This window comes from Bufo gargarizans, chromosome 5 (assembly GCF_014858855.1).
Source record: "Bufo gargarizans isolate SCDJY-AF-19 chromosome 5, ASM1485885v1, whole genome shotgun sequence".
Lineage (NCBI taxonomy): Eukaryota > Metazoa > Chordata > Amphibia > Anura > Bufonidae > Bufo > Bufo gargarizans.
In genome coordinates this window covers 40,106,351-40,128,450 of record NC_058084.1, presented here as the reverse complement: position 1 = coordinate 40,128,450, position 22,100 = coordinate 40,106,351, and the positions used below count along the sequence as shown (strand labels likewise).

The 22,100-nt window shown below is 40.4% G+C and overlaps 1 protein-coding gene across 4 annotated transcripts in view; it reads right to left on the bottom strand.

Annotated features, from left to right (window-relative positions):
- Nucleotides 1-22,100, bottom strand: part of TRPS1 (transcriptional repressor GATA binding 1) — a 275,397-nt gene that overhangs the window by 205,671 nt on the left and 47,626 nt on the right. For all 4 annotated transcript variants that reach the window (XM_044294001.1, XM_044294003.1, XM_044294002.1 and 1 more), the window contains one exon: nucleotides 348-1,252. In XM_044294001.1, coding sequence (XP_044149936.1) covers nucleotides 348-1,250 — 903 coding nt within the window. In that variant the 5' untranslated portion in view covers nucleotides 1,251-1,252. The remainder of the gene's footprint in view (nucleotides 1-347; nucleotides 1,253-22,100) is intronic.

The window sequence follows — 22,100 nt, the reverse complement described above, 5'->3', positions numbered from 1 at the left end:
TGGAAGTTTTATCCTGACTTTAGGGTACTTTAGTTATCTGCCCAAGACAACAAAATCAAGAAAGTTGAAACATCCACAGGTAAGATATATATCTATATAGATATATATATATATATATATATATATATATACACTTTCTTCCAAAAACAATTTCACACCTGTCCACAGACTGTGTATGGTATTACAGTTCAGCCCCATTTAGCTCAATGGGGCCAAGTTGCAATATCAGGCACAACCCATGAACAGGTGTTCAAAATACAGGAATTCTCATAGTAAACCTAAGTGAAGAAAGAAATACCTTGAAAAGGGATACATATACTAGACATCTACTTGAATATGCCACTAACCTGCACATCGTATGTTCCATTTAACAAAACTGGCCTTTGAGAGTTCATGTCTTGTAAGACCCCTGAAAGCACAGAGCGATTCACCTTGTGGAAATCTTTGGATTGGCTGAACTGTACCATGTTATGAAGTGCCAAGATTTTGGTGTCAAGTTCAACATCTTGCCTAGTTCGGTTATGTAGGCCAAGATGGTATTTGCGAAAATGTTTGATCAGATCAGTGGGATCGTTCCCGTAGTACCCATAACCACAAATGTTGCATTTGAAATCCTGAAGTTCTGGGGATAAAGGTGCAGAATCAGAATTGTCATTGACAAACACAACAGTGTGGGTTTTGTTCAGCCCTGAACTCCCATCTAAAGGCACTTGAAGGTTTTCAGAGGCCACCGAGGCTGGACTAGAGTTTTGACAGTCTACTTTAACACTTTGAGTTGTGAGGTCAGCAGCCCTTGGCGACAAGTCATTTTCTTCTCTAGTCTCTGAGGTGTCCCCAGAGGCAGCAGAAACCAGTTCTGGAGTTTCATCAGTCTCAGACTTTATAGGTGATTTTAGGGTCTCGCAAATGACCCTAGTATCTGAGGTGGGCAATGCCAACATATTTTCTGTCACCTCATCATAGGAGACATTTCTGCCTTTGACGTGGCTGTAGTTAAACACAACTCTTTCGCTGTGTCCCACACTTTCAGAGTCCTTTTTAAAGCTGGAAGAAGGTTCTTGATCATGGAAACATTGATCGTCACTATTTTGTTCCAAGGAATTAGAAGGTTCACTATTTTCTTGCATCGGATCAGTGGAAAATTCTGTACCCCTCAAAATATCTTCTCTTTCTGATGCAGCACACTCAAGAATCTGTGCTTCACCTTCGCTCGCAACGTTTCTCAGAGGGGGATTCTTTTTCCGGACCATATCTATGGAAAGAAAAAATAGCTTAAAATCAGATTTTTTTTTTTTATTGGTCTCCATTAAATGCATCCATTGTCGTCCATAGAAAAAAAAAACTAACAGTGTAGTAGCCATAGATGTATCATGCAATGGTTCATGGCCTTTCACCTTCCCTAACATATAAATTCTAGATAGTAAATACCATGCAGTAACTAATTTACAGAATATTTTCTTAGAATCCCGAGTACAGTTTCTCCTTTATTCCTCCTAAATATTCAAGAAAAAAATTGACTACTAGTTTTTATCAACTGGGAACGTGTCCCTACATAGCCTGAAAATGACACCACTGATTGGACAATGTCAGATTGTTTAGGTATACACTTCCAACTGATAGTGTTCAATGTTAAAAATTTCTATGAGTAACAGTACAACAGATAATTCTAAGAGAACAATAATTTTCTGGAGAATACAAAAGCAGACTTGCCAGGAGAGATGGCTCTCAACAATAAGCTGATCACAGGGTACCTCACTACGGATACCCCCAGACACAAATCCTCTAAGTAAATAGTCAGCAAGTGTTCAATTAACTTGCAATAATTATACAAAGAAAATCTATTTCTCCACAGTTCTCATTACAACGCAGCAGGACTGTTTCTCAAAAAACAAGACATCTTCAAATGGTATCTGCCCCATTTCAATGGTATATTTATTATAGGGGAAGCCTATGAAATAAAATGGGGGAAAGTGAGGCCAAGCTCAGAGAAGCATTGTGTGGGCTAAAGCAGAAACCCCTAAACTTCTAAAGCTAATGAGCCACTTTCAGATATGATGGGTGGTGTTGAGTCACAACATATCAAAAGTGAAAAAAGGTTACCAGAGATGTAACCGAGTGATAGAGCCCACGACCTAGTGTTTAAGAGGACCTTCTGACATGTCATTTCTATTAAATACAGATGCAGGAAATGTTATCATGGCACTTGATGTGTTAAATATGTTGTTGCACAATGATTTTGAAAAAGTCAAGTTAAAGTTTAAAGCAACTGTATTTTTCTAGTGAATCAGACATACTGAACATGCAGTATGAGCTGCGAGCAGCATGTTCTACTGTAGTTTAGGAGGGGCCTAGCAGATTGATATATAGTTTTGTAGGAAAATGTTCAATACAACTTGAACTAAATCACTGTTCATTCTGGGTTTAGGAGTCCAGTGGGTGGTCCTACTCAGTGATTGGCAGCCTCACAAAGCTCAGCTCATTCTACTCTGTAGCATGCTTTATGTAGACCGGACTGCCTGTTCAATGTGACAGGTTCCCCTGAATGCATTAAATAACAATTTATAATTTGCTACACAATCACAATTCTGGAGCATCTTTTCTTAGATGTCTTCTTCCTATAAATGTATGAATACATTTGAGAATGTGTCCTGATATACTTTTCATTTGGTGCAGATAGTGTCAGAATGTGCAAGTATACACTCCTTTGATAAGGGAGAAGGTAACACCCAGTTGCTAGTGTATCCATAAAATTCAAAGGCGTATAGAAGGAAAAGTGTTCCAAATGTGTTATTTTATGGGGAGTTCACATCTGTGTCTGTATTCGGAAGATTCCACCATATGCAAATGGTCAGCACGTAGGATTATTTTGTCTGCCAAAATGCCGGACTCTTGAACGAAACCAGATGGACCCCATTATAGACAATAGGGTCCTGTCTTGCCTCAGTTATCTGTTAGAATCCAACGCTTCTGTTATTTTCATTGTTCTGTTCCTACAAGAGCAGAACAATGGGAATCACTAGCTTTAATGCGAACAAGCCCTAATATGGACAAGTCTGGAAAGCTAACAGGTCCGCTTTATCGTCCAGTAATATGACCCTGGTTTCAATGTTCATAAATGCTAAGAGATCCAAAGTATAACCACTGGGTAGCCATATGCGTAGTGCTTGCGAGCCATGTGTGGCTCCTGGGCATTAAGTGAGGAACACCAAGGTAAAGCAATCAAGTGGCCAGTACTTTTGACCTGCCATTCGCCCCCTTGATGATATGAGCTATGAATCAACTTTTTATTGATTTTTTATTTTTATTTTTAAATCTACATCTAGGCACTTAAGTCTAAACATACAGGAACACATAATATCAATTTTATAATACAGATTGCATTGACAAACTGAACAGCTAATGCAATTTAAAAAGTAAAAGACATATTGGAAACATGTCTTTTACTTTTTAAATTGCATATTGGAAACATGTTCCAAAGGTTGAAGACATGCTTTGAAAGTCCATTAGCTGAATGGGAAGTTTTTTGCTCAGGCTGTGGTCCACTTCAATAGAGCTGAAGAAGCTGATGACTGCAGTCCTCCAGCAGAAATGTCAAGATACTCCATCAAGCAGCCTCCATCCATCTCACGGTTTTAATTTGATTGATATTAATAGGATACAGAGACAGACTTTGAATCTGAACTAGAACAATGGTCTGATCAGTTTAAAACCTGAGCTGAATGAGTTATAATGTCGTACTAATACTTGCCCTTCATCAATCATAGGGTCACAATGGAGAAGGATTCTTTACTTGTTTCTCTGTGTTGCAATACACTCTGGCAATTCATTAGTTCCTAAAATATGAATATTTATTCATTATTTTTTCCAGTTGTCTACAGAATACCAAAACATTCTACAACCCTATGCCCAATATGATTACAATCTAATTTCCCTCAGAAACACAAACTATGGCCAATCAGTATATTTTTGGATTGTCGAAGAAAACCAAGGTACCCAAATAAAACCCATGAAAACTCTTGGAGAAGATGTGTTCCTTGGTAAGATTACAACTTGGGACCACAGCAACAGCACTAACCTTACTACCAACAGTAATTTTAAATGAAGAGAGTACAGTGGTTGACCAGTCAAGTTTTGAATGGCTAAGCTAAAAGAAAAATCAACCGCATCTATGATCATTAGACACCAATATTGCTTTGATCAAATCTCTATCTATGCAAGAGCTGTTTGTGTGTGTTTTGCATGTGTTGGGTGGCAAAAAGAAGGCACCAACAAAGTCTTTGGCCAGAGTATTTAGGTACCGGTTAGGGCAATGAACTGAATCGAACTACCACAATGTCACAAGATACAACAGTCTCCTGGTACAACCCCTGCAAGACGACAATGAAAGTGTGGTCATGTGAAACAGGTCCTATTTATCTTCACAATAAGTTACGGAATGGCCTTGGTAAAGAAAAAATAGGGGGTCGTACCCATAGCAAGTGGTGTTTGTGGACCCAGCATGGTGCCCTAAGTGGGAATACCCTCAAACAGAACATGAAGCAATTTTGTTAGAATTTTATATGCCTCCATATAAGGTACAATATGGTCCTTCATAGACCTCTATATGGGACTATATTACAGCTCCTTGCAAGTTGGAGCTTGTACAGAGCAATATGGCTGAATGCATAAAGATCAAGGGTGACAGTGATCTACAACAGAATGAAATATATTGAAAAAAAATGTAAACCTTTAGCACACAGCTTTATTCATATTTTTCAGTTTTTTGCTCCTGTTTTAGATAGAATACTGAAAACAGAAGACACTGCATCGATTTAATCAGTAGAATCTAGTGAATAACTGTTTATCTGGTGATTCATCTCCACCAGGACACCTCATTAGTTTCTTATTTCCAAACCTAAAAGTGGATAAAACTACATCATTCCATCATAGGAATTTGTAAAGTCTACACAGTATTAGATATGAAAATGAGACTGTGTTATGAAATGATTCTTATGAAGCACATCCTATCTATATTTTTGATACTTGGATAAGAAGGGCAAGACTAGATGGTGGAGTTCTTTATCAAACCTTAGCTTGTAATTCAGTATTTCATGTAATTTGATCTTAAAAGGGTTTTCCGAACTATTTTCAGGATAGGCCGTCAACAGGACATTCATGGAGGTTTAACTCTGAGCACCCCCATTGATCAGCAGTTTTAAGTGGATGCATGACTGCAAGGCTTTGTCTATGTAAACGCCATCTACATAGCAGCAGTAGTGTATTGCTGCTCCATCCCCTTCACACATACACTGTGGTATCTTCGATCTGTGTCGTGCCAATCTTCAAGCAGCAATCATAACCTGCAATGGTCTCATAATGTACTATATAGTTGCTTCCAGCAAGAGAACCCAGCCTCTAAAAGCCAGACTCAAAGGGCTTTCATGTTCAATGTATACCCAATGTATTTCTTTCCTATGTGTTTTTGTTTCTGATTACATATTTTATTTACAAAATTATAGGGCAGTGATTCTGTCCGAGTTGCCCCTCTGAGCTGTGAGGAGCAGTTGAAAGATTTTCTTTACAGCACAGCAGCCATAAGCACATATGAAACCTCACTTTGAAAACTTGGCTTCCACTGCACAGTTTTGTGGGCATGCTCTATGAACTGTGCAGAGGCGATTGTGCAGAAATGGGAAGGAGTTGAGCTGTATCCATCCCATATTGTCAAAGATGGATCTTGTGTTATCTAAAAAATGGGTCTTCCAAGATTTTGATATTGATGGGCTATTCTAAGGATAGGCCAACAATATCTGATGGATGGTAGTCTGACTCCCGGGACCTCCACTGATGAGACTTTGATGAGACGGAGACTACTATGTGACGTCACATTCATCAATCACATGGCCTAGGCATGGGCATGAGCTGTAATACCAAGCACAGCCAAGATATATTGCACAGCACTGTGCTTGATATGCCGTGAGGAGGCTGCAGCGCTCACTGGCCTCTTCAAACAGCTGATTGGAGGGGGGTCCTGTAAGTTGGACTTTGACTGATCAGATACTGATGACCAATCCTGCGGATAGGCAAGTCAGTATCAAAATGTTGGACAAACACTTTAAGAGAGGTGTTACCTTTCATCTGCTGAAAAGTTGCCAAGGACCATGAAAAATAGTTTAAATAACCCATTAAAATATATATTTAACATTTATTGAAAAATAGAACATTTTCTATGTAAAATATTCCTTTAAGTTTTTAGATGGGAAAAAAAGCTAAGTTTGGCCAAGTAAATTATTATTTTTCAGGTTAGGAAAACAGTGATGAAAAGTAATTCCTCGCTATCTGACGAAGTACATAAAACGAGATGGTCTTGTCCTCAGATCTGATCATTAAAGAATGCTTGATGGTCGACCATATGGCTACAGCTGCCATCTTTGCCTGTCCGGCATTTATCGCATAGATAGAAAGTGCATTATAAAATGCAGACTTGTAGGATTCTTTCCTGGAGAGATTATCACAATCATTTATCAAGCAGACATATTATGTAAATAGAAGCGCATTTGGGGAACTTATAAATTAAGGAACCTTTCCACAATCACGCCATAAGCTGGATAGTCAAGTAATAAAGACACTCACAGCCCATTAATGGCCATGCACAAAAAGAAAAGTTTTCCTTAGAAGCTAGGAACTTTTTTCTTTTCTTTTTTTAATCTCCCAGTAAAGAGTTTCACAAGAAAAACGGATCTCATTTTTTAATATTAGCTGACCCCATACTTTATAATAATGTGGCTCCCGGCACTATTAATAATTATTAGTACTCAATTAGCATTTATGTTCTATACAGAGGTGGCTTTGAAGTTCACAACACACTCTCTAAAAGTTTCCGTAGGTATTTACAAAAATTAATTACACCTATTTATCAAACGAGGAAAATGTCAGTTTTGTTGTTAAATATGAAAAATCTCCCTCTAAATGTCAGCGAGGCAGCATCTCGTAAACAATGTTTTAAAATGCATGATTATGCCTGGCACTGCTAATTAAAGGGACGTCGGAACGCCAGGGGAATTTTGTTGAAAAAGCTTCACTTTTCACAAATGGGAAAGTTTAATCATAGGGAAAAAAAGGGATAGTTACCAAAACATTTACTTCTACTGATCTGGAACTGATGAAGGTCCCAAATCACTGATGAACACTGTAAGTGGGGGAGGGGGTATCGTGAAAATCAGCTCTACTGCTATTAAAAAGAATACCTAAAAAAGAAACATGGATATTTATTTGAAGAAAATAACCAAAAATTATGTCAAGAAAGCATTTGGCAACCATGGATTCAGGTCCCTTAAGCAGTTCTTCTTCGACTTTCCTCTTGGCTGGACATGTTCTGAAATGTGTGTCAATGATTTCACGATATTCTGAAATTTGTGTAATGATTTTGAGACATCGTGTCACAAGATGTCTATACTATATGTTGTGTTGTGGCTCGCTACCTGTCAAGGCGTTTGTTGTGATATTGTATTGAATTGGTGTTGTGCAAAATCGGAATCTTTATCCAAATTAGAACTAAGGTAAGGGTGGACACATCTGTACATATAGAGTAGTGCATCAAAGTTCAGGTCCCCATTGAATTCAGTAACATAGTTTATAAGGCTGAAAAAAGGCATATGTCCATCCAGTTCAGCCTGTTATCCTGCAATACACACACACACACACACATACAGATGTGTCAACCTTTACAACCATTGGGTGGCAACGTGTAGACAATTATAGCCTCCCAACAGAGGATTGTGAAATTATGCTATTTTTTTGGGGTCATCTCACACAGCTCATCGCAGGATTTGTCAAAACAAGAGGAAGTAATGTTACCTCTGTAGACCAATGTGTTCATCGACATACACATATCGTATATGCTTAAAACAGGCACATACAGCACTTACAGGAGAACCATAAGGAATATGTTAAATTCAGTAGGTAGTTGCCCTACAGGGATGGGAAGTGACATCACTGTTTACTAGTCTCAAAAGTCTCTACAAGCATTTTAAAATTGTATTCTTTTAGTAAAGGGTTTGGCCACTTTATAGTTACCGTTGAGTAAAGTGTTTTAATATGACTTTTTGGCACTTACTAATACACAGTAGCTTTTGTTGAAATTCTACACACCACCATTTTTCTATATATTTTATAGGATATGCTTACTTGTTTACAAAGTCTTTTGTGCTGTCCACACAGAGGTCCTGTCCATAAAATGGCTGCTGATGGGGGGTCATGTGATCAGGCAAATCACCTTCATGTGATGTCTCCTCTTTTCAAATGTCATGCACCTACCATCTGCACTTGCACTGCTGACAATTCAGCGCAGGTGCAGTGCCTCTAAATAGAGGAGACATCACATGGAGGTGATTTGCCTGGTCACATGACCTTCCACCAACAGACATCTTTATAGACAGGACCTCTATGTGAACAGCACAGAAGATTTGCCTAACAAGGGAACATGGCCTATGAAATATAGCAAATGTCACAATATATAATTTGACATACACAATGGTCAGCAGTAACCAGAAAGTGACCTCTTTCGGGTTCACCAGGTTCAGCCGAACTTCAGGTCAAAGTTCGGGTTTGGGACCCGAACTTGAACCCGAACCCCATCGAATTCAATGAGGACTTGAACTTTGATGCACTAAAAAGGCTGTAAAATAGTCATAGTAAGGGCTAAAGGGCTTCAAAAGGAAGCAAAATGGAGGTAAGCGCGGTGGACGTGGCGGTGTAGATAGAAGCGGCGGTGGAAGAGGAGGTAGCAAACATTTTTTGGTTTTTTTTTTCCCTTTATTTATTTTTATAAATTTGTGAAAACCCCAAAACATTGGGAAATAGAAAAGAGAATGCAAAGAGAAAGTGTGCTGGAGTATAACAATGGCTGGTCGGCATACTTGTCTACTCAGCCCAAGGTACGGACAAGTCCTGTGGGATCCATGCCTGGTTCATGTTAATGAACGTGAGCTTGTCCACAATGGCTGTGGACATGCGGCTGCGCTTGTCTGTTATAGCCCCCACGCCGTGCTAAACACACATTCGTACAATACACTTGCTGCAGGGTCGGCCAGCACCTCCAAGGCGTAAAGGGCAAGCTCAGGCCTTGTGCCCAATTTGGAGACCCAGAAGTTGAATGGGGAAGACCCATCAGTCAGTACGTGAAGGTATGTGCACGCGTACTGTACCACCATGTTGCTGAAATGCTGCCTCATGCTAAGACGTTGTGTATAAGCTGGTGGTGCTGGTTGTTGTGGCGTACTGACAAAGCATTTCCACATTTCGGCCATGCTAGCCCTCCTTTTCTGGAGGTGCAGGCGGTGCCCCAGCTGCGTTGGCGACTTCTTCCTCCTCATCCTCTACTGTCAGGTGGGAATGCCATCAGCAGCATATCTACCAGCATGCGCTTCTATTCGCGCATCTTACGATCACGTTCCAGTGACGGAATTAAGGACAGCACGTTGTCCTTGTAGCGGGGAACCAGCAGGGTGGCCACCCAGTAATCAGAATGCTTAGAATGTGGGCAACTTGGTGGTCATTGTGCAGGCACTGCAGCATGTAGTCGCTCATGTGTGCCCAGAGGCAACAACAAGCTGTACTCTGTGGGTGGTGTATGGTCTGTGTCCTCTGCATCTCCCCAGCCACGCTCCAGTGATACCCATAAGCTGCTGTTTTTTCAAGGAGACATAGAATTGGGATAGTAAAGCTGAGGACTGCATCATCGGCACTGGCCATGTTTATGGAGTACTCTAAACAGCGCAACGCGGCACACACGTCTAACATTGAGGCCCACTCGGTGGTGAAGTGGTGCTGTTCCGCAGATCGACTCACCAGTGTATGCTGCAACTGAAACTCCGCTACCAGTCTCTCCAGCAAGAGCAAGGTGGAGTTCCACCTTGTGAGTGCATTGCATATAAGGCGGTGAGTGGGAATATTTAAGTTACGCTGCAACGCAGACAGGCGAGCAGCAGCAGAGTGAGAACACCGAAAGATCGCATGGACGGCCCGACCTTTCTGCAGCAGCTCTGACATATCGGGGTATTTTTTCAGAACCTCTGCACCACCAAATTCAGCACAGGCAAGGGATGTGCGTCCAACTGGCTAGCCCCAAAGTGGCTACAAGATTTTGCCTGTTATTGCACACCAACAGGCCAGGTTTGAGGCTCAGCGGCACCAACCACTCATCGGTCTGTTGTTCCATGCCCGTCCACAGCTCCTGCGCTGTATGGGTTTTTTCCCCCCAAACAGATGAGCTTCAAAACAGCCTGCTCTCATTTCCTCCTGGCTGTACTGAAGTTGGTGGTGTAGGTGTTACGCTGACTGGATGAGGAGGCAATAGAGGAAGAAGCTGAGTAGGAAACAAAAAAATGTCCTGCAATCTTCAGTGCAAGTAGGACATGCACTAAACTGCTATCTGCCTCAGGCCCAGCTGCCACTACATTTACCTAGTGTGCAGTTAGGGAGATTTAATATCCCTGCCCATGCTTACTGGTCCACGTATTGGTGGTTATGTGGACCTTGCCACAGATAGCGTTGCACAGTGCACACCTGATTTTGTCCGCCACTTGCTTGTGCAAGGCAGGGATAGCGCGCCTGGAAAAGTAGTGGCGGCTGGGATCCACGTACTGTGGGACAGCCACTGCCATAAGGTTTTTAAAAGTATCTGTCTCCACCAGACGAAAGGAAAACATTTCAAAGGCCAGGAATTTTTAAATGCCGACATTCAGGGCCAAGGATCGTGGGTGGGTAGGGGGGTACTTCCTCTTCCTCTCCAGTGTTGGAGCATGGACAGCTGAACGTTTCCATGGGACAGTGTGAACATGCTGGGTGACGGTGGAGGAGGTGGTGGTGTTGCTGCCACATCCTATGTTTGCGTGGTGGCAAATGCCACTGTCACTCCAGAGGGGAAGGAAAAGGCTGAGACTGCAGCAGAAGAGGGAGCAGGAGGAGCCTGAGATCTTTTGTGGTTTTTATGGTGGGTACTCCACTGCAGCTCATGCTTTGCATTTAGATGCCTGATCATACAGGTGGTTCTCAGGTTTAGAACATTTATGCCTTGCTTCAGGCTCTGATTGCACAGTGTGCAAACCATTTGTGTCTTGCAGTCAGCACATTGTCTGAAGAACTGCCATGCCAGGAAAGTCCTTGGAGCTGGCCTTGGTGTGCTCAGTCCCTTGGTGCGGTAGGCAGTAGCAGGCATACTGGCTAGGGTTTGGCCTCTCTGCTTTTGCACCCTGATCCCTCTTTTGCTGTGCAGCTGGCGCTGTGTGACCACCACCTCTTCCTCCGAACTGCACACGTCACTCGCATAACCTTGATTCCATGTGGGGTCTAGGACCTCATTATCCTCCGCATCATCTTCCACCCACTCTTCACCCCTGCCCTCCTTGCCAGTCTGCACACGGCAGAAAGCCGCAGCAGTTGGCACCTGTGTTTCGTCATCATCAGAGATGTGCTGCAGTGGTCCTTCCATGTCCACATCCTGAAACATAGGTAGTTGGGCATCAGTGCACCCAATCTCTTCCACTTTTTGGGCAGGGCTAGATAGATGGCCCACGGAAACCCCTCCAGCAGAGTTATCAAAAAGCATAAGAGACTGCTGCATGACTTGGTGCTCAGACTGCTTTGCTGATTTGCAAGGGGGTGAGGTGAAAGACAGATGCCCATGGGCTGCAGATGCCAACTCTGCACTTTCAGCAGGGGACCGGGTGGGAGACAATGTGAAGGAACTGGAGGCACCGTCAGCCACCCAATCTACTACCGCCTCTACTTGTTCTGGTGTTGCCATTCGTACACTGGTATTCGGGGCTACAAAATGATGCTGAATGTCCTGTCGCCTACGTGAACCTGAGGAAGGCGTTTCATTTGGGCGTGTAGCTGGCACAGATCGACCACATCCTCTCCCTGCAACAGGAGCTCCAGCAGCACCACGACCAGGGCCACGTCCCTTATTTGATGCTCTCCTCATTCTTTGAGGTCACCCAATGAACTAACAGACAGATTAACTATATTAATTTCCCTGTCTCACAACAAAAATGAGTATATGTCACCCATCTAACTAACAGACGGATTAACTATTGTTTTTGAGTCAGGGGTACAAAAATTGTGCATTGCACCCACAAAAAAATCACTATAGGTCACCCACAGAATAAACAGCTAGATTAATTATTATATTTCTGTGTCAGGGATGCAAAGCTGGTGTATTGCAGCCACAAAAAATCATTATAGGTCACCCACAAAACGAGTAGCCAGATTCCTAACACTCTCCCTCGCTTCAGCTGCCTGCTTCCTGTCCCTGCACTACTCAGAGCTGATGGACGGTGCTACACGTGATCCAGCTTGTATAGAGGCGGGGTCACATGATGCACAGGCCAATCACAGCCATGCCATTACTAGGCATGGCTGTGATGGCTTCTAAGTGCCCACAGCTTAAAAGCTTGTTGAGTGGCTGCCCTGCAGCCTTTCAAAAGCTTTATTCAATGCCCGAACACTGAACCCAAACTTTTCTGGCAAAGTTCGGGTCTGGCTACTCGAATTCGCAAAGTTCGGTACGGACCCGAACTTTACAGTTCGGGTTCGCTCAACACCATTAATGTGAGGTCCTGTGCCGATTGGGGCTCACAATCTAAAATTAAAGTTTACCTACTAGTATGTTTTAGAAGAAAACCAGAGAACCCAAAGGAAACCAGTGCAAACAAACGAAGAACATACCAATGGCATGTAAACGTTGACTTTAACTTTGGTAGGATTCAAACCCTGAAGTCCAGTGCTACAAGGCAATTGCAAAAACCACTGAGCCCAAGAGTTTCCTGCATTGTATATGGATGTTAAATAAACTAAAACACTCAAGTATAAGATATTGGATTAGAACTTTGTGCATTTCAGTAAATCTTTCACAAAGCCCTGATAAAATGGAAGGAATTATATAGCTGCTATAGTTCTGCAAGTGGTCCCAACAATGTATAAGGTGTTGCTGGTCTGAGATTTTATTTTTTGACAAGCAACATGATTTCTGACCAAAAATATATTCATCTTTTCAGACTATTCTCACGCATGGTAAAAAGAAATGTGATCAACCTAAACAGTTTTCTACTCAAGGTTACCCCTCTTAAAACACACTAAATCTTCTGGCCTCTACTTGTAGAGTTATTGAATGTAAGATATGCTGTTATTAGCTGCTTTGAGCCGAGTAGAGATTGACTGTAGTGTTATAGGAAATAACAAGTACAAAGGAAGTCCAAAATATATCTGCTCCCATAATCACTATATAATTTCACATATCTTCAGACCATTTTCCATAGATATGTAATTGATGATATCAGAACTTTTCAGGCATTGGATTTAGTGGCTCTTTGATTTATATTAGTGTGGACTTAACTGAAGACAAGCAATTGTCATCCCGGGAAGAGTTGAAGTGAACTAGTGAGAGATAAGAAATGAGTTGTCAACAGTGGTGACTGGTAGTGGAATGGAAATGTAGGACTAGAAACTGATGTGTTGTAAAGTCAAAACTTTCTCAGACTCATGTGATGAGAATTGCATCGCAGGTTGACACTAATGAGTCATGCAAACAGTATCTTTCATACTGAATGTGGTTATACACCATAAATAATCACTTCCTTTACTAATGCAGCTGAATTTGCAAACTTCAGAGTCTAGAGAAAGACGTTTCCTTCACGGCATTTCTGATATGTAACTTTTTTTTTTTTTTTGCCTATTGCACGAGTTGTTTTTTTTTTTTTTGCATTTGTTTTCAAATTACACTCATAAACCTATAAAGCCAGGATCACTTGTCATTAACGTGCACTACAGCACGTGAAAGAGAATAGATAAACCAGGAGCACGTACTGACTAATCACAATTTGGTGACCTCAGGGCTTCCAATGCTACAGAAAAAAAACAGAGGCCTAATAAAGACATGAGGTAAACAATGATAATATCTAACACATCAAAGACTGTAATAAATGTATAACACTATATAATACTATGGCGGGCCATACATAGTCTAATTTGACTGCTTTATCTAACAAATGAAGGAACATTAGATCATGCAGGAGTTAGCTAACGGGGATGTTCCAATGGGACAACTTTCTATGAGCTTGTAGGATGTCTACTGGCTAGAGTGAAGAGCTATTGCCAAAAAGGAGAATGTGTGCTAGAAGACTAGGCATAAATGGATGCTGAATCGGTAATACTACATTGTTATGCCTCCGGAAAAACATGTGGCTGATATCAGAGGACCTTACCAGTTCAAGCCATGGTGATCATCTGAGCACCAGATTCATTTTCAGGAGGGGGCTGTTCTGATGAGGCAACTATTTTAATGCAGCCTTAAAACAATCAAAGGGAATGGTGGGGGGTGGGGAATCTGAATTTTTCTAGTCTTCAGTTAATGGGTTAACTTCTCCTTAACTTTTGATTATTCTTTAAAACAACAGCTTTGTTTAAAAGATAGAAATTAAAGTAAATGATAAATTGAATTTTCTCAGGATTCTAGGGTGTACACATGGTGGAACAGCTTTGATTAGTAATGATCACACTAATAACTGGTTGTATTCTATATTCCAGAATGGAAATTATAAAATTAGTTATGGAAGAAAGGAATATGACCTTAGTTATAGAGAAAGATTTTAACTTATTACAACCCCATTTAAAAGATGCCACATTTGAATATAAGATATGAGCGAGCTGGTGAAATAGATATGCATTTTGTCTTGCGTAAAACATGGCAATTTATTTTTAAGTATCTCCTGTGGGCAAATCAAAAGTTCTTAGAAGAGAAAGTCTTGACATTTCTAATAAGACCCCATTTACCATGGAAATGAAGTGAGCAGGTGGCAGTTTTTTAAATTAGATTTTAGCTTTTCCTGCATCTTTGATCTTCAACCTCTATTCTTATGCCAAATTGAGCAGAGCTTGATTTCTCTTATTTTATACGATTTACACAGATTTAATTTATCATTTCAAAACATCCTTCTATGAGTACAAGACAAAGCTCAAAACTTCAAAAAAAAAAAACATTTTAGACTACAGCAACTCAGAAAAGGCAAGAAGCATTATCCAAAAACCATACAATTTAGAAAAACCCTGAGAGAATTCAGAGTTAAATGGGGCTGTCCTCTTGTACATTACAGAGACAGTACACAGATTACAGCCGATAGTGTGTAATACCTAACTTCCCCCGTGGAGGGGCTGTAGGGAAATTGAACAATTGCTGCTAGATGATCACTGGGGCTCCTAGTACGGAGATCATTTGTGATAATATTGCCAGGAAATCTTTACAACAAATAGGGATTTTTCAAAGCTGACAATCTCTAAACTGAATGTATTGAACTTTGGCTCTTGGATAAAATGGTTAAAAAAGATAGACTAAAATGTAGTTTAAGACATTTTTGGTAGTTACTCATTCTTAATACCTAATCTATTTTACAAACTAACCTCAAATCTAAAAAGTTTAGGAACTTTGTGAATAAATAATGTATAAAATCATGTAGGCCTCATTCATAAACCGTCAATGCTTTCAATCATAGTTATTGTACTTACTGATGTGTAATGGATGCAATGTAAAACTTTAAAAGGAATTGTGTCATGAAGACAACTCTGGCCATATGGTTGCCTGAAAAAGGTCTTCTATTTGTAATCTTTATGAGCCAGAACAAAGAGCCTTTAATAAAAGTGTTTCTTGTTCCTATAAACCTGAAGTCAAAACATGACAAAGAGATCTTCATTTGTTTCCAGTACAACACCCCAACCTTGTCAATTCACTTGCTATTTCAGGTAAAACCATAAGAATCAAGATACTGATAGGCTTGTTGACTTCCTAAGAAAATGATCTGGTGTGCATGTGACATAGGGAAATTAGAAAGAAAAATGGGGACAGGGCCCAAAAATATGTGATGACCATCTCTGTACAGCACTACATAATTTATTAGCGATATAAAATCTATAGGAAATTATAAAATATTATGCTTAGAGAACATATGCCTCTTTGAAAGCCCTCGTTGACATTCTTAGAAGAATCCAATATCTTAGATTTCCTCGATAAAACTAGTTTTGGAAACAGCCTTCATTCGATAGACCCTTTGTTTAAAATGGTAATCACTGCCACAAAGGGTAGTTGGGATGATGAATACTAATAGGATTAGTAGTGTAAAGGGAATAATAGAAATATCCATGCAAGTACAGAATTAAAAGATATATCACTCCAATTTGACAAACAGCTACATTCCTGCACAAATTTCTGCAAGTTCCAAGCAGAAGCTCAACATGTTCAGTACAATCACATAACAACATGACACATTTCCTTTGGTGTTTGAGAATCTAGAACACAAAAGGATGAATGATCCTAAACGCTAATTAAATTACACCAATTTCCCTTCTCATCTCATGATATTACATATAAAGTGCATGCTCCACACCTCTCTGATTAGGCCTATTTACTGCTGATTCAATCTCGTGATAAAACAAAGTTAATTATTAACGCCACTCATTAGAGGACCACATACTATTTAGGTAGCGTAGTAAATAAATCCCCTTTAATCAGACTATAAGTTTACTTATTTTAATGATGGGGGGGGGGTCCAATCGCCGTTCCCGGTCATTGTGCCCACTACATACAAAGGAATGGGCTTTGTGATGAAGTAATTCATCACAAATCTAATTTCTATGTGAAATTCAGTGATATTCTGCCATGCATGCCTGTTCATGGGGTAATCAGGGTAGATCGATGCTGGCTGAACGAGCACTAAGCCAACAGATATCTTATTTGTACATCCAGCTTAAAGATCTTTCATGGCATTCAATATCTTAGTGTCTAGGCTCCATGACTGATTCTACCTTGCATTGCTCATCAAATTTCTATTTGTCTTAATGTGTTGTCCACATCTGCAGTAACTAAGATTTTCAAAGGCTCATAAACCCATAAACCCTTCCTTTCAACAATCCACCAAAATAGTTAATAGTTATGAATGTTGAGCAGACAAAACCCCCAATACAGAACCCAGTTACGAGACCAAACCGAGAAGACTAAACCATTGCTAACAGTTACCAACAGACATATCATATAGGTCCTAATTATTGGGAGCCTGAAGACTCATAACTATATCATTCAACAAAAGTATGAAAAACTGCTATTATGGAACTGAATACAGAGAGGTATCTTAACGGGAACTTCTCACTTTCTTTATGCTACCCACTGAAATCAATGATAAGCCACTTACTTTCTAAAATGTCTGCTAAGAATTTACAGTTTAATGATGGCAGTATCCTAAGGAACAGTCATGGACTGATAAAGAAGAGTCTGGCTTATTCCCTCTCTGGCTTATTCTCTCTCTGCATGCCCCCTGGCCAATGACAGTCAGGTCTCTCTCTGTCAATCATTGCCAGAGAGAGAGGGAGCGCATGAATAATTTGGACTTTTCTTGGCCAGTGTGTGACTCTTCTCGCCAAGTGCGTGACTCTTCTTTGGTACAAACTGTCAGCATTAAACTGTAAATTCTCAGCAACAACTTTACTTAAAGGGGTTATCCAAGTTATATTTATTGATGACCTATCCTCAGGATAGGTCATCAATATCAGATCGGCGGGGTCTGACACCCATCACCCCTCCGATCAGCTGTTTGAAGAGAAGGCGTGCACAGTGTCAGCGCTGCCTCCTCTTCACTGTTTACCTTCTAGCCGTTGCATCTGCAGTGGTAAGCAGGTGTAATTACACCCAAGCTGTCCCATTCATTTCAAGAGGAAAGCTTGGGTGTAATTACACCTGCTCACCACGTCATCAATAAATATAACTTGGACAACACCTTTAAGCACATAAGTGACTGACCAAAAATGTTTGCATTCCCCTTACTACTTTATGCTGTCCTATGCGACATAGTGAAGGTGACAGGTTTTCTATAAAGCTCTAAAGCAAATTCTATTACAGCCCCACCCCCAACCTTCAATTCCAATTTACAGCACTAGGGCAAAGGGACCTTTAAAGCTTCAGGGCTGGGTATGACCAAAACCTCTGTATGCCCCCTACAGTTAGAGTCATTTACAGCGTGGAGCCAGATCCAACCAGTGGGTAAATATTTCTTCTACTATGCCCTCATATAAACAGAAGTTGTTATGATGGAACAATCCCTTTAAATAAAATACATTTTGATTAAAGTTTTACAGGATTGATAATGCTTCCTCCACACAGAAAAAAAGTTTGGCTCAGAGGGCACATTGCAATTAGGAAATTAAATGTACTGTGCTGAAAATACACTAAAACTATCTACAAATTCAAGGCATAGGTAAAAAAAACATATGTCCCAATTTATGCTCACTCCCACGCCATTTCTTAGAAGCATTGATTATTTTGTAACATTAAAGACATACTTTAAAGACCAATTGAGTAGCAAAGTGCTATCTTCAAACGAGCCATGCCAAATAAATCACTCATTAATTCATAGCAAATTAATCCAGAAAAAGATCTCTCCTTATAAGACTAAGACTTTCTTTAGAATACATTAGCGAGTTTATTGATGTAATAATCAATCAACTTCTCCATTACGGAAATTCAGGGTCCACTAGACTACCGTGTGTAGTTTCAAAGAGTTTCTGCTTAAAGACTTAAAGGGGTATTCCTGTTGTTACAAGTCATCCCCTATTCACAGGATATGGTGTAAATATTAAAGAGGTTGAGCAGGCTATTTATATTGATGACCTATTCTCAGGATAGGTCATCAATATCTGATAGGTGGCACCCTGCCTATCAGTTGTTTGAAGTGGATGCAGCACTCTATGCATTAAATCAGTGGGAGTCTAACCACTGGGACCCCCCCCACAATTATGAGAACCCCCATACCCCTCAGAACCCTCCCTGAAATGAACAAATAGGCAGGTGGAGGATGCGCGCTACCACTCCAGCAGCTCCATTCATCTCTTCGGGATTTGTGGAGACAAACAAGTAGAAACTCGTCCATTTCTGGAATTCCTATAGAGATGAATAGATCAGTAGTTCACATCCCTGACCCGCCTCTCCGTTCATTTCAGAGGGGTTCTGAAGAGTACAGGCTTCCCATTCTCGTGACCAGTGGAGGTCCTAGCAGTAGGATCTCCTTTGAAATAATAATTATCTCCCATCCTGTGGATAGGGAATAGCTAGTAACAACCAGAATACTTATTTAACATAGACAGTCACTAGGCGATTGCTCTCAGAAATACCTGCAAGCTTTGTAGCCACTTTATATGGGTCTACCTATATCAAATTCCAAAGGGGAAGTCAATAATTGAAATCCCCACCTTGCCAAAATGCTGCAAAATTGTAAAGTCAAAGGACCAAACATAAAGCTGGCCACATATTGGATGAACCCTTTGATTTTAGCAGGGCAAGCTGACCATCTAATGTGCATGGAGGCATTTCAATTTTTACCCAAAGTCAGATGTAGGTGGAAAGAAGGATCATTGATTAGAACTTCAACATGCCCAATCTTTTGTTTTAAATAAGTTCTGCAGGATTTGGTCCCCCTTTTTTTTAACCTCCCTGGTGTGTGGTATGTAATGAAAAAATATCATACTCACCAGTTCCCAACCATTCTGTAATGGTTTGCAGGCTCAGTTCCCAAGCTTGTTTTCTTCCTGCTGGAGTATGGACAGTGTCATGTTCACCACTGCAGCCAATAACTGGTTTCAGTGGTGACATTTCCCCAAGCAGAATGTTGCCAATCAGTGAAATGCCACTTGGGGAAATTGTGCCACTTGGGGACACATGACCCATTTGTCAAATTGCAGTAGCGAAACAAGCTGAGAACTTCAAGATCCCTGAACAAAGCCATGGCGCTAGAGCAGTGGAAAGCAAATGAGTATGATTCTCTCAATCTGCACCACATAAGAGGCTCAATTAAAAGGGACCAAATCCTGGAAAACCCCTTTAAAGGGAATTCAGTTGCTTCAAGAGGTGTCTGGCAGTGGCTTAGTTTGGCCTAAACTAATGTTTGCTGAAGCCACCAATTTTGGCATTACTAGTACAACATGTAATGTATATAGTGGTATCCCAATTTTCCCCAAACATTTTGTGGGAAAGAAGTAACAGGCAATTTGGTTTCAACATGTCCAAGAATGCATGCATTTTCAGCCAAGATGAGCATGCTTGTGTACAGGGGGCAGAAGAGTTAGCTGATCGGCCAACAGCCATCTAAACTGTATCGGTCGCTTTAGGGTCTGGACAATTGCAATTTAGACTTCTTTTTTTAAAGGGAATCTGTCACCTGCTTTTACCATTTTAAGCTGTCACCACCGCTATGTTCACTAAAGTACCTTATTTCCAGCAGTAGGGTACCTTCAGTGAGTCAAAATCAAACCTAAGCGTTTAATACTGTGCAGCTATATCTATCACATTGCATATAAAGACAAAGGGAATGCAACTGAGTCAGCCATTACTGAAGCACAAGTGACTTACTGCGGTGGAACTGTCCATCATAGGCCGAAGACTAATTGTCATAAGTAAAGTAGATCCAGGTTTACTCATGCTTTATTCAAGAGCGCTGATCTTCCCCACCCATAATATAGCATTATTATTCATTTCACAGATGTTTATCACCGTCTGATTGATGATTAGACTGCTTCTGGATTAGTCACCATGAATTAACATTTTGCTGTTTTATGTTGCTGTATTGTGCAACAGCAAATGTCAACTTAAAAGGAAATATAAAAGAGGATTACCCATCACCAAATTATGTTGGTTCCTGAAGTTTCAGTCTTAAAGTGGTATTCCTGGACTCCATTAATTACCAAAATGAATAAGAAAAGCTGCTGACTTCAGAAAGATATCACTTATAATTACACTTTTCTAAGCTGACCATTTTACACCAATCATCCAGTGGTTTGTGACTGATGGTCCGAATTTTTTTTAAAGTTTATATTGACACGAAGCCAAACTTTTTTCGATTCATTCCCGATGGGAAGAGGGAGAGAGACCAGTATTCTACTCCGTGTTTCTAGACAATATACAGTTGCAAGAAAAAGTATGTGAACCCTTTGGAATGATATGGATTTCTGCACAAATTGGTCATAAAATGTGATCTGATCTTCATCTAAGTCACAACAATAGACAATCACAGTCTGCTTAAACTAATAACACACAAATAATTAAATGTTACCAGGTTTTTATTGAACACACCATGTAAACATTCACAGGGCAGGTGGAAAAAGTATGTAAACCCTTAGACTAATGACATCTCCAAGAGCTAATTGGAGTGAAGTGTCAGCCAACTGGAGTCCAATCAATGAGAGATTGGAGGTGTTGGTTACAGCTGACCTGCCCTATAAAAAAAAAAAAAAAAAAAAAACACCAGTTCTGGGTTTGCTTTTCACAAGAAGCATTGCCTGATGTGAATGATGCCTCACACAAAAGAGAGTGGCCGTCCTGTAAAGATGACTGCAAGAGCACAGCACAGACTGCTCAATGAGGTGAAGAAGAATCCTAGAGTGTCAGCTAAAGACTTACAAAAGTCTCTGGCAGATAATTTGCATATTGTTTTCCCAGAAAGCAAGAGGAGCATTGTCTAATTGTGATAAAGTGCTTTTGTCCTGAAATACCTAGTTGTAGATGTGAGGTTGCCTTAGCCATTTTTCTAATTTTGCTACATAAGCAAATTTGTATATATTAATTCTTCTGACATAAGATATGATGTCCCCCCTTTTCCTCTTTGTCAGGCAAACTACTTTGGATATGCTTGGGATTTGGGGGGAAAAAATTGAATTAGCTTTTCTTCCAAAACAGAAAATAATGGTAATCTTTTTTGATGCCAGCTGAATTAAGATATTCGAATTTGCATGATACTGATGACCTATATAGATTTGTCATTAATTTTAGATTGGCAGATGTGTGCTCTCGACATCTTCTGCTGAAAGAGGCTGCGTCGTTAAACCAAGTGCTGCATTATCAGTGTTTACCTGCACGCTGCCTACGTTTTAGTGGTGGTGCATTGTAATTACAGATTCCTCTTCTATTCACTTAAACAGGAGGAATAGCTCTAATTACACTGAACCACCAGTACAACGTAGACAGCATGCAGGTAAATATTGAACAGAACATAGCTCTTGAGCTAGTGCCACAGCCCTTTCAAACAGTTGAT